This window comes from Oncorhynchus tshawytscha, unplaced genomic scaffold (genome assembly GCF_018296145.1).
Source record: "Oncorhynchus tshawytscha isolate Ot180627B unplaced genomic scaffold, Otsh_v2.0 Un_contig_5960_pilon_pilon, whole genome shotgun sequence".
Lineage (NCBI taxonomy): Eukaryota > Metazoa > Chordata > Actinopteri > Salmoniformes > Salmonidae > Oncorhynchus > Oncorhynchus tshawytscha.
In genome coordinates, this window is record NW_024609174.1 from 1 (window position 1) to 13,646 (window position 13,646).

General features: G+C 40.5%; 1 protein-coding gene across 1 annotated transcript in view; it reads left to right on the forward strand.

Moving 5' to 3' along the window:
- Positions 1 to 6,622: 6,622 nt before the first annotated feature.
- Positions 6,623 to 13,646, forward strand: part of LOC121844388 (gastrula zinc finger protein XlCGF17.1-like) — a 46,355-nt gene continuing 39,331 nt past the window's right edge. The window contains exon 1 of the mRNA XM_042314416.1: positions 6,623 to 6,889. Coding sequence (XP_042170350.1) covers positions 6,787 to 6,889 — 103 coding nt within the window. The 5' untranslated portion in view covers positions 6,623 to 6,786. The remainder of the gene's footprint in view (positions 6,890 to 13,646) is intronic.

Genomic DNA, 13,646 nt, shown 5'->3' on the forward strand with positions numbered 1-13,646 from the left:
TTCTGAAGCTTAACAACGGTGATATCGGTTCTCATTATCCAATTGTATTGCAACAATCTCTGGCGGGTGTTTGTTGTCTGTATTTCAAATCAAATGTATTTATATAGCCCTTCGTACATCAGCTGATATCTCAAAGTGCTGTACAGAAACCCAGCCTAAAACCCCAAACAGCAAGCAATGCAGGTGTAGAAGCACGTGTAGGTGTATTTGAGCTCTACAGCATATCATACCCCAATACACTGTACATTTCCAAACCTAAAAGTTTTTATTATTATTTATTTATATATTTCACCTTTATTTAACCAGGTAGGCCAGTTGTGAACAAGTTCTCATTTACAACTGCAACCTGGCCAAGATAAAGTTAAGCAGTGTGACACAAACAACACAGACTTACACATGGGATAAACAAACGTTCAGTCAATAACACAATAGAAAAATCTACATACAGTGTGTGAAAATGTAGTAAGATTAGGGAGGTAAGGCAATAAATAGGCCTTAGTGGTGAAATATTTACAATTTAGCATTAACACTGGAGTGATAGATGTGCAGAAGATGAATGTGCAAGTAGAGATACTGGGGTGCAAAGGAGAAAAAATAATAATAACAATGTTGGGTGGGCTATTTACAGATGGGCTGTGTTCAGGTGCAATGATCGGTAAGCTGCTCTGATAGCTGATGCTTCAAGTTAGTCTCCAGATGCAGTGATTTTTGCAATTCGTTCCAGTCTTTGGCAGCAGAGACCTGGAAGGAAAGGCAGAGAAAGGAGGAGTTGGCTTTGGGGATGACCAGTGAAGTACGCCTTCTGGAGAGTGTGGTGCTGTGGTGACCAGTGAGCTGAGTTAAGGCGGGGCTTTCCCTAGCAACGACTGATAAATTACCTGGAGCCAGTGGGTTTGGCAACTAATATGTAGTGAGGGCCAGCCAACGAGAGCATACAGGTCACAGTGTTGGGTAGTATATGGGGCTTTGGTGACAAAACAGATGGCACTGTGATAGACTACATCCAATTTGCTGAGGCTATTTTGTAAATTACATCGCCGAAGTCAAGGATCGGTAGGATAGTCAGTTTTATGAGGGTATGTTTGGCAGCATGAGTGAAGGATCCATTGTTGCGAAATAGGAAGCCGATTCTAGATTTAATTTGGGATTGGAGATGCTTAATGTGAGTCTGGAAGGAGAATGTACAGTCTAATCAGACACCTAGGTATTTATAGTTGTCCACATATTCTAAGTCAGAACCGTCCAGAGTAGTGATGCGAGACGGGCAGGAGGATGCGGGCAGTGATCGGTTGAAGAGCATGCATTTAGTTTTACTTGCATTTCAGAGCAGTTGGAGGCCACGGAAGGAGTGTTGTATGGCATTGAAGCTCATCTGGAGGTTAGTTAACACAGTGTCCAAAGAAGGGCCAAAAGTATACAGAATGGTGTCTACGTAGAGGTGGATCAGAGAATCACCAGCAGCAAGAGCGACATCATTGATGTATACAGAGAAGAGAGTCAGCCCGAGTATTGAACCCTGTGGCACCCCCATAGGGACTGCCAGAGGTCTGGACAACAGGCCCTCCGATTTGACACACTGAACTCTGAGAAGTAGTTGGTGAACCAGGCGAGGCAGTTGTTTGAGAAAGCAAGGCTGTTGAGTCTGCCGATAAGAATGCGGTGATTGACAGAGTCGAAAGCCTTGGCCAGGTCGATGAAGACGGCTGCACAGTACTGTTTTTTTTAATCGATGGTGGTTATGATATCGTTTAGGACCTTGAGCGTGGCTGAGGTGCACCCGTGACCAGCTCGGAAACCGGATTGCATAGTGGAGAAGGTACGGTGGGATTCGAAATGGCCTGTGATTTTTTTTTTGTTAACTTGACTTTCGAAGACGTTAGAAAGGCACGGTAGGCCTACACGAAACACAGCCCTTATTTGAAGTGTTTCTAAAATCCTCTGAGAAAAATGAATGGTGAAAAAATGATTGGAACCATTTCCTTGTTTGACTGCTAGGTTTTATGGGTATTATGATTTATACTCTATTGGTATGCAGCTACCGGACGCTAGAGGGGTGTGGAGTTACGTGGGGCAGCAGGTAGCCTAGTGGTTAACGCGTTGGGCCAGTAACCAAAAGTTTGCTGGATCAAATCCCTGAGTTGACAAGGTAAACATCTGATATTCTGCCCCTGAACAAGGCAGTTAACCCTCTGATTCCTGGTAGCTCATCATTATCAATAAGATTTGGTTCTTAACTGACTTTCTAGCTAAATAAAACCCTTTTTTTTTAATGGCGAACCAAAAAAAAGAGGAATGGGGGATTGCAGAAGCCTTCTGGAAGATTTGATGGAGAAGATGGTGGACCGGAAAATAAGGAGAGTAGTGGAATATGTTTTGAGTGAATATGGAATGGAGGATCACACAGAGCCTTCAGAAGAGCTACAGGAGGAAAGTGAACGTGACAAGAGGATGAATGAACTGCGATGGACAGTGCTATGATGACCCCTGAGAAGGAGCTGAGTGTAGAGGGAAGTTGAGTTGGTGAAGGTAACTCTGAGTGGACTCATAATGATTTCTCCGATATCCAGAGGGAGCGGGTGCTCCGGATTTCGCGATTGGGGACAAGAATTTTGACTCGAATTGCTCTCTGGAACAGGGCGGCAATTGAAAAGAGTGATAATGGGATTAGGTTTAAGTGTTGAGGAGGAGCAGTTGAAATGGAAGATTCCAGGTGTCTGTGATGCCAGTCTTTTGGTGAGTAGTAGATCCAGTGTAGAGCTTTGGGAAACAAGAGAATAATTTGTCATCTGGACTTTTGCAAATGTGTATTAATTATGTATCAATGAATTGAATGTATGTAGGCTGTGGAATCCCTCACACCAGTACAGTAGGTGGAGGTGTATGCAGCTAAAAGTTGGATGCGATCCTCCAACCAAATCCCAAAGAAGGACACAAATGCACATCACTTGACCCGTATGGAGAATGTAAAAAAGGAGAAAGGTTTCTCTGTCATTGATGATTGATGAAGAGTATCTACCACCCTATGTAAAGCTGGGATATATATGATACCCCATAAGAGAGTTGGTGTAAAACCTGATGCACGTAAGAAATGTTAAGGGTTTGGCCACATGTCAAATGTTTGCAGACAGACATTTTTTATTGAAGAGTTTGTGAATGTAAAATGTTGCATCTGTGATGGGGATCATATTACCGAATTCCCAGAGTGCCCTGTTAGGGTGAATGAGGTTGATGTGTCAAGGATCAGGACTGTACAGCAAATCTTCTATGTGGAGCAGGTGAAGAGAGTTATAAGGGCAAGAGGCCACAGTTCTATAGAAGATATGGTGGTGGATGCACCTCAACCATTTGTAAATGTTGTACGTCAATCAAGTGATCTGGATACACTTATTGTGAAGGTGGATGTTCTTAGTATTTATAACCACAGTTATTCATTGTACTGCACAAGAAGTCCAAGAAGCTGGACATCATTATATCTGCAGCTGAGAAGGTTTTGGGCCTCCAAGACTACAAGGACTAATGTCACCAGATAATGTTCTGCTCTTACAGGATCCTTCTCAACCTGTGTAGGGACCTGATTAGAACAGAAAAGCTGGCTGATTTCGTTTAATTTATATTTCCTTATTATAGTTTGTATGATAAATAAAACTATGCACAGAACAAACGTATTAATGCAACATGTAAAGTGTTGGTCCCATATTTCATGATGTGAAATAAAAGATTCCAGAAATGTTCCATTTACATCCCTGTTAGTGAGCATTTCTCCTTTGCTAAGATAATCCATCCACCTGACAGGTGAGGCATATCAAGAAGCTGATTCAATAGCATTATTACACAGGTGCACCTTGTGCGGGGGACAAGCGTGGCTGAGTAGGTACCTTGGCAGCAGCCAATGGGGATCCCTGATGTCAACAGAGTGCCCCGTGGTGGGGTTATGGTATGGGCAGGCATAAGCTACAGACAACGAACACAACAGCATTTTATCAATGGCAATTTGAATGCTCAGAGATACCATAACACAATCCTGAGGCACATTGTCCTGCCATTCATCCGCCGCCATAACCTCATGTTTCAGCGTGACAATGTGCAGCCCCATGTCGCAAGGATCTGTACACAATTGAAAATACTGAAAATGTCCCAATTCCGTGGCCTGCATACTCACCAGACATGTCTCCCTTTGAGCATGTTTGGGATGATCCGGATCGACGTGTACGACAGCTTGTTCCAGTTCCCTCCAGTAACCAGGAATTTTGCACAGCCATTGAAGAGCAATGGGTCAACATTCCACAGGCCACAATCAACAGCCTGAATAACTCTATGTAAAGGAGACGTGTCCCAGAGGAGGCAGCAGCAGCTACCCACTTCTCCAGTGTTTAATGTGTAAATTGGGAGGTGCTGGAACCAGAAGTGAGCCTAAGAGGGGGGTTGACCTGGGGGGCTCTGAGGTACCAGAACACATAAAAAACAAAAACAAATGACAGACTACTTTGACACTGAGAATCTGAGATCAAAATAAACAACCGTGTCTCTAATCCATCAATAGCCTAGGCCAGGTGTGAGCAGAAACACATTGTACAATATGAGGAGGAAGTTATAGTCCTAAACAAGCTTTCCAGTTTCACTGACTCACCCAATGATGTGCAGCTCACTCACCGGGCAAAAGCTCATCTCTCTTGCTTTACTTTGTAAAACAATGCTGTTCTCTCAATAGACCTATTTGAAAAGGGCTTTTTGTATTAGAAATATTCTGAAAGTATATTTCACAATATATTTTGGATGCTGTTCATGGACAGATTAGTATTTTCTTTTCAGCAGGATCCATTTACAACCTGTGTTTTCACATTACGTTTTTTAGGGGTCATGACAATTACAGGGGCAATCCAAATGTATTTACTCTGATTGCTTTCATTAGGATTTTTACATTGCAAACTTGAGTTTTCATGCCACGAGGTAGGATACCTGATCCTGGCAAATGGGTCCAGGAAACAAAACGGAGAGGTGCTGGAGGATCCGGCAACAAATTAAGCACCACCCTTCTCATATAATGGGGTAGGGCATCCCAAGAATCCCTGAATGCATGGATGGTTTGCACCAAAGATTCTTTATAACTAAACCTAGATAGACCACAACCAGTAATTTCCGATGTGAACAGATGAGTCATAGCGGGCAGAGCCAAGCACGAGCTAGCGAGATCTTATTGGCGCATTCTAGAACACATCTGCATATTTCTGTTAGGCAATGCCTCCTCTGTGAAGTGCTCATGTGCAATTACTCAATTCACCTTTACATTCCTTCTGAACAATGCAATAAAAAAAGTATACTTTTGCAAAGGGTAAAGTCTACAAAACTTAGTCCACTCTGTTCATAACAGATTTTGAACAGAACTGTATTAAGATCAGATGTTTCATTGATTAAAACATTTGCAGAAAATCGGCCAAAATCCATCTAGTTCCATCTTCTCCCACTGCCGGCCAGTGGGCTTCCTCTCACTACCATATTTGCTAGTGAATGGAAACGCTAAGCGGATTCTTCACATTTATACATCTGGTGAAATATCTGTCTCATTGTTCTAACTGTGGCTGCACTGTGGTAGTGGGGAAACGGGAAGTTCCGGGCAGGTACACACCATTCTTCAGTATAAAGAAAGCGGCAGAACTCTAATGTTAAGAAGATAACATTTGTGTCCTTTTCTATGTATTACTACAGGTATGTAATAGCAGGTTTAAACTTCCTGATATTAGAAGAACATGCGAGGTAACAAATCCTTTCAGGTATTAACACGTTTGGTAAAGGGTTGATGTGTTATTTTTGTGTCAAACCAAGTGAAGAACGTGATAACTATTTTACAAGCCACATAGCTAGAGATTTTGTGTTTGTCTGAGTGGATGTACGTATAATTTTCTCAAAGTAATTTAATAAATAATCAATTTATTTGAGATTTCTGAGCTCGTTTTGTATGTTATTGGTTTTATCTCAAATTCACGAGCTGGGAAAACTCTCACTCTGCCCACTCTGCCCTCTCACTCTGCCCACTCGCCCACTCTGTCTGTGTCAAAAATACATTTTTATTTGGTAATTTTCAGACACATTCCATTTCTATCTTTGTCTATAAATTGTTAATATGATGTGAACGGGAAATACAATTGGTTTTTGATTTGAAATAATACAGTGAAGTGAAGGTTATTCAGGAAAATAGTGCTGCCTTAAACATACTGCAATCTTGTACTAAATGTTTTTTGAGTCATTTATTAATTTGTGTAAATCCAAGAAATCTACTATGGGTTAAGTTTAGTGACATTGTGTAGCGTGTACTTTGTCTAATTTTGAATGAATTCATGTTTTGTTGTCAATGCTTACCTACCTGATCTATTGAAATGAGATGGACAGGAGCTCACTGGAGCTGAGTACCGGCACCTCAATGTTCTACTGCTTGAGCTCATGTTCCTCTTATAGAATATTACCTCAACAGTATTGTGGAGCTCCTGAACCTAAATATAAACAGTACCGACACCTATTTCAGTCCAAGTCAAGCACTGAATTAGATAATTGACCACAAAAATGTTTTAATATTTTAATAGAGTATAAAGAAAGTTCCAGAACTGTCAAGACAACTTTTTGTGTCTGTTTCTCATTGTTACTACAGGACGACTAGAATTAAGTCTGAGGCCGGTAACATCAACAGTGACGACAAACCCAGCCTGCCTCTCTCCTTCCACACTGAGTCCAAACCTACAGTCACTGGGTCCTGATTGTGACAGTGGGGCCCAGTTTGCACTGCAGGATCCAGAGATGGCATCAGTGAAGCTGGAAGACTGCAGTCAAACACTGGAGCTGAATGTCAACATTAAAGATGAAGAAGAGGAGGAGAAGATTGGGACATCTGTTTCTCATGGTAAGAGCAGGTTCTAAGTGTGTGTTGTTTATTCCAACTTCCCACTGTGTATGAAAAGTTGCGGTAGAACTGTTTCATGATGAACTGTTTCAATGAAAAGGTAGATGTTATTTCATGCGACTGAGACGTGCATGGTTTGACACTAGTAAAGGGAGTGTTTTATTCACTGGGTTATCTGGAGTGATCAGAGAGTAGACTAAAGAAGGGAAGATGACAAACTGCCAGTGTTTTAAAGTTCTATGAAATTAGTATTTTTTTCACCTTTTATTTAACTAGGCAAGTCAGTTAAGAACAATTGATTATTTACATTGTCAGCCTACCCCCGGCCAAACCCAGACGACGCTGGGCCAATTGATCGCTAACCCTAAGGGACTCCCAATCATGGTCGGATGTAATACAGCCTGGTTACTAACCCTTGTGATAGTGAGTGGATGATATTGCTCATAATTTTCATGACTTTCACCCACTTTTAAAACAGTTTATTCCCTTTTGTATTGAACAGCCTACTGATATGAATACATATGTTACCCGGTACAGCCAGAAGAGGACTGGCCACCCATTTTATTAAAATATCCACCTTCTTCATTGGTTTCTCTCTACGTTTCTTCCTAGTTTCCTGCTTGCTGGGGAGTTTTTCGTGGCCACTTTGCTTCTACATCTGCATTGCTTGCTCTTTGGGGATTGAGGCTGGGTTTCTGTAAAGCAATTTGTGACAACTTCTGATGTAATAAGGGCTACATAAAATAGATGTGTATATCACACCAACTGACTGGTTCTTCTGATGTTGTTCACACAGGAGACCGTGTTGAGACATTCTCTACATCCAGAGAGCAACAGCAGGAAGATCACAGAGTGAAGAGGTCTCACCACTGCCCACATTGTGAGGAGATTTTCCCATTTCTGTCAAAGCTTAAAATACACCTAAAAATACACACAGGAGTGAATCGGTATTCCAATACTGATGGTGGGAAGAATTTCACATCATTAAAGGCTCTGACAGTTCATCAGAGAGTGCATACAGGAGAGAAGCCTCACTCCTGCTCTGACTGTGTAAAATGCTTCACAACATCAACTGAGCTAAAAGTTCATCACCGAACACACACAGGAGAGAAGCCTTACTCCTGCTCTGATTGTGGAAAGAGTTTCTCTCAACTGGGCACCTTAAAACAACATGAACGTATACACACAGGAGAGAAGCCTTACTCCTGCTCTGACTGTGGGAAGAGGTTCTCTGTACTGGACCACTTAAAAACACATGAACGTATACATACGGGCGAGAAGCCTTACTCCTGCTCTGACTGTGTAAAATGCTTCACAACATCAACTGAGCTAAATGTTCATCAGAGAACACACACGGGAGAGAAGCCTTACTCCTGCTCTGATTGTGTAAAATGCTTCACAACATCAACTAGGCTAAAAGTTCATCAGAGAACACACACAGGAGAGAAACCTTACTTCTGCTCTGACTGTGGGGTGAGTTTCTCTCTACTGGGCCACTTAAAACGACATGCACGGATACACACAGGAGAGAAGCCTTACACCTGCTCTGACTGTGGAAAGAGTTTCTCTCTACTGTGCCACTTAAAACGACATGCACGGATACACACAGGAGAGAAGCCTTACTCCTGCTCTGATTGTGTAAAATGCTTCACAACATCAACTGGGTTAATAGTTCATCAGAGAACACACAAAAGTTAAGCTTTACTCTTCCTTTGACTATGGGAAGAGTCTCTGAACTGAACCAGTTAAAATAACATGAACATATACACAGGAGAGAAGCCTTACTCCTGCTCTGACTGTGGAAAGCGTTTCTCTCGAGTGGGCCAGTTAAAAAGACACCATGGTAAAAATAAAGGAAATAGGCCCCTGATCTGACTAGAAATTGTTTTAAAACAACAGCTGAGCTAAAAAGTCACCAGAGAACACACATAGGAGAGAAGCCGTACTTTTGCTCTCATTGTGGCAAGCGTTTCTCCCGATTGGGTAATGTAAAAACACATCAACGGATACACACTTGAGAGAAGCCTGATCACTGCACTGACTGTGAGAAGAGATTCTACAGACTGGGCCATTTAAAACGACACTAATGTATACATAGAGAGAAGACTCATCAGTTCTCTCAGACCAGCTAAGATTTGTCACTCCACTTAATTCTCATCTCATTAAGTAATTGGCAACGTTGAATTGGATCAAATGAAGAAAGCGTAGAACACTATTGTAATCCTATTGTTTCTCACTGTGAGAGAACTGTGCAGAGGAAATGGAGTGTTGTAGAATGTTAGCCTCTCTTTACTTTACTGGTCAGTGTGCACCTGGTCAGTTTTGGTGAGTTTTGTTAGCTTCTACTGCAAAGATATTGAGCTGACCTTGGATTTGCCCTTAAGGTTGAATATCCTCTGTGAGGTGTCTCACAATGGATTCTGATGGTTGACTGGGTGGTACTGCTTCCCTCTGCAGGTTTTTGTGGGAAAGAGCTGGTAGACACAACATGTACAGAGTGTACAAAACATTAAGGACACCTGCTCTTTCCATGACATAGACTGACCAGCTGAACGCTATGATCCTTAACTATTTAGTTTTTGTGTATTTATTATGGATCCTCATTAGCTTTCAGCAAAAATCAACAAACTACTATTGCAGTGGGCTAAGGAATGAAAACACTGGACACTAGAAAATTGGAAACATACTGCCTGGTCTGATGAATCCCTGTTCCTGCTGTTTCATGCTGATGGGAGGACTGAGGTATGGAGGAAACCACGAGGACATACATCCAGTGGTGGAAAAAGTACCTAAATAGAAAATGACTCAATTAAAAGTGAAAGTCACCCAGTAAAATACTACTGGAGTAAAAGTCTAGAAGTATTTGATTGTAAATATACTTAAGCATCAAAAGTAAAAGTATGAATAATTTCAAATTCCTTAAAATTAAGCAAACCAGACTGTACAACTGTGTTGTTTTTTATATATTACGGACAGCCAGGGGCAGACTCCAACACTCAGACATCATTTACAAATTAAGCATTTGTGTTTAGTGAGTCTGCCAGATCAGAGGCTGTAGGGATGACCAGGGATGTTATCTTGATAAGTGTGTGAATTATACTTTTTTCTGTCCTGCTAATCATAAAAAATGTAATGAGTACTTTTGGGTGTCAGGGACAATGTATGGAGGAAAAAGTGCTTTATTTTATACTGGAATTTGGTGACATAAAAGTTGTCAACAATATGAATAATTAAAGTACAGATACAACTAAAGTAGGTCTTTTAAATAATTTATTCTTAAGTACTTTACACCACTGCCTGCATCCATGCCGTGTGTCAGCAATGCAGGCTGGTGGTGTGATGGTTGGGGTGTGTTTTCAGGAAACACATTGGGCCACTTGATAAAAGATGAGTAATGTTTGAATGCCACAGGATGTCTAAACATCATTACCAATCAGGTGCATCCCTTCATTACAGCAGTTTATCCATCTGCAAATGGATTTATTCAGCAGGATTATGCCACAAGGCTTGTCCAGGATTGGTTCCAAGAACATGACAGTGAATTCAGTTTACTGCAGTGGCCTATATATTTTCCATTGTACTAGACCTAGGAGCATAGAAGATAATAATAGCCTGGAAGTAAAGCTGCACTGGGAGACACATTTGAAATGGAATACATTGAAAACATTCAGCAGGGTGGAAGCAATCACAGTAAAACCTGATTTAAATGTATTGTTGGAAGGGCTGTGGTCACCATTCATGTAATACATTAAATATATACATCAGACGGTATTGGGGAGCTATTTCATAGGGTTTTCATGGGTACATTATTTACCCATTTCAATCTTTTACCAACCAACCCTATGCTTGGTGTGACTGTTATGGCCAGAACAGACCATCTGATATGCCCTTAAATTATGTAATATTCAACTTTGAATTAAAATGTAAGAGGACCAGTGCTTCTACAGTGAATCACATCTGTGCTGTTTGAGAGAGATGTTGTTAGACTACATTGTATCGTTGTTTCCTCTTCTGGGTGCACTGGTGGGGAACAATATAATTTCAATTCACAGAGACAATGAATATTTCAAATTTAGCACTATATCCACACGTTTGAATTATCCTATTAACAAATAGCCTATAGCTTCCCAATGCATAGTCCTAGACAGTGTAGGCTACACTACACATTTAACACGTGGTTAGTGGGCTAATCAATTCAATGACCATAACATAATGTTGGATCTGATTACAGTGGTAAAATCACCAATGTCTATATTAATACGTAGGGATGCGTGATATATCTTGAACATGTCGGAATCGCCGATATTAGCTAAAAATGCTACGGCCGATGTCTAGTTTAACGCCAGATGTGCAAAACCGATGTCAAAGTTGACCTACATACCTATATAACAAAGGTACATGACGTAATGACGCCACGTAAAATGTTGCGCTATACGTGCAATACAGCATTCCTAAACTAGCCCACAATGTCTGCCAGTCAACAAGTAAACACTTCAGCAGGACAACTCAAAGGTGAAATCCATTAAATCCAAGATATTGGAATTCATTGCCCTTGACAATCAACCGTTATCTGCGGTGGGTGATGTTGGCTTTCGCCGACTGGTCAAGCACCGGTTAATAACACAACCAAGTGCGCTATTTTTCCGATGTTGACCTACCGGAGTTACACAGTAATGGCGTCACTGCTATTAGCTTCACGACATACATACTATGGAACGACGTTTGAGTCTCTGCTTGTCAAAAATGACACAGTAGCACTGTCAAAGCTGTACAAATATGTCAGCAAACACCGACCACGAACGATGTGTTTACAATACCGCGTGGGTAATAAAGCATTATTCGTTCGACCGCAACTTTTGGGGTAGCTAGCTTTAATTTGGTAGCCTAACTAGCACCAATACAATCAGTCTGAACACAATGACCAGTAGAAACTGCAGTCATTTTCATTATCCTTAGCAATGATTTCGGAATCCTTGTAAGTATTAGCTAGGTTGCCACTTGTTCGCTTATTGAAATTGAACGTTATAAGCAGCCAGCTAGCTTCTTTAAACTAGTGAGCTTGACTGGACCGGGTTATGTGTTGTGAAGCTAGCCGTAATAAGGATTAAGCACAATAGTGGAATTTGCGGGTTGCCTTCAAAATAAAAGTATGTAATTGAAAGTGATGTAAGTGAATACAAATAGTATAATTATTCCATACTTTTATTTTGAAGGCTAACTGAAAAGTCCACTATTGTTGCTAATCCTTATTGTGGCTAGCTTCACATAGATGGGTCCGACAACCATTAATCAAATAAGAACTGTCTTATAAATTAGGGTTATTTTAGATAATGACACCTTGCTAAATAGTTAGCTAGCTAACTATAGCTGCTGTGTCTTTTTTGGCACGCAAAGACCCAAACGGCGTTCCATAGAAGTCCTGGTTGAGAATGAAGTGACTGAACAAATGAACGAAACAGCACAGCAAGTAAGTTAGATAAATGGGTTTTGATTATGTTTTAATGCTAATGGAGACATACTTAAATGCCAACAAAATAACTTTTTGGTAACACTTTTGTGGTGTGTGTAACCTTTATTTAACTAGGCAAGTCAGTTAAGAACAAATTATTATTTTACAATGACTGCCAGGACGACGCTGGGCCAATTGTGTGCTGCCCTATCGGACTCCCAATCACGGCCAGATGTGATGCAGCCTGGATTCGAACCAGGGACTGTAGTGACGCATCTTGCACTGAGATGCAGTGCCTTAGACCGCTGTGTCCATGTGTGGGTGTTAACTATTTAACTGTACTAGAATGCTTAAAACGCAGCTTTTTTTTACATTGGTTTTCGCGGTATCAGTTTTTTTTGTCAAGGAAAATATCAGATATTGGTATGGGCAAAAATGTTATATCCGTGCATCACTATTAATAGGCCTACCTGTTCTATTAAATATATGGTTGATTTTAAATATTTTTGAAAATGAAACCTGTTGAAAGTGCTTTTTATCTATCTGAATATCTTCTTCACTCTATCTGGAAAGAAGATCTAATAGTGGCTGAGACCAAACTATTTAAGAATATAAATATTTTTATCGGTTTCTCCAAATACCTGAGGGGAAATGTCATTACCACCATGTCATAAAATGTGCTATTTTAGTTGAAAAGGAAATGACAGAAATTGTGCCTACGGTGTTTTATATAACATTTCACATTAAAAAACTTTTACTATTTGGAAGTTTTCTTAATTATATGTATTCATCATTGTCGTGTCTAAATGTCCATATATGCCTTGATGATACTCAGAAACATGTATTTACCACATCAAAATCTTAATATTTTACATTACTTTAGAAATTATCTTAGGAACAAGCATAAAAGGTTCACATATGGGAAAAATAATTTATATTAGTTGTAATTGAATACACTTTTGCCACAAAAATATGTACCGTGATGGTAATGACTTAGCGTTGTGGTAATGACTTAGTGTTGTGGTAATGACTTAGTGTTGTGGTAATGACTTAGCGTTGTGGCAATGACTTAGCGTTGTGGTAATGACTTAGCGTTGTGGTAATGACTTAGTGGTGTGGTAATGACTTGGCTTTGTGGTAATGACAGAGTGTGGTGGAAATCACATTTCATAGAAAACAACTGATGAAAAATACCATGAAACAGTTTAATGTCACAGTAGTACATGTTTAATTTGATTGAAGATATAGAACAGACCATTTGTTCCAATTCATCCCAAAGGTGTTCGATGGGGTAAAGGTCAGGGCAAT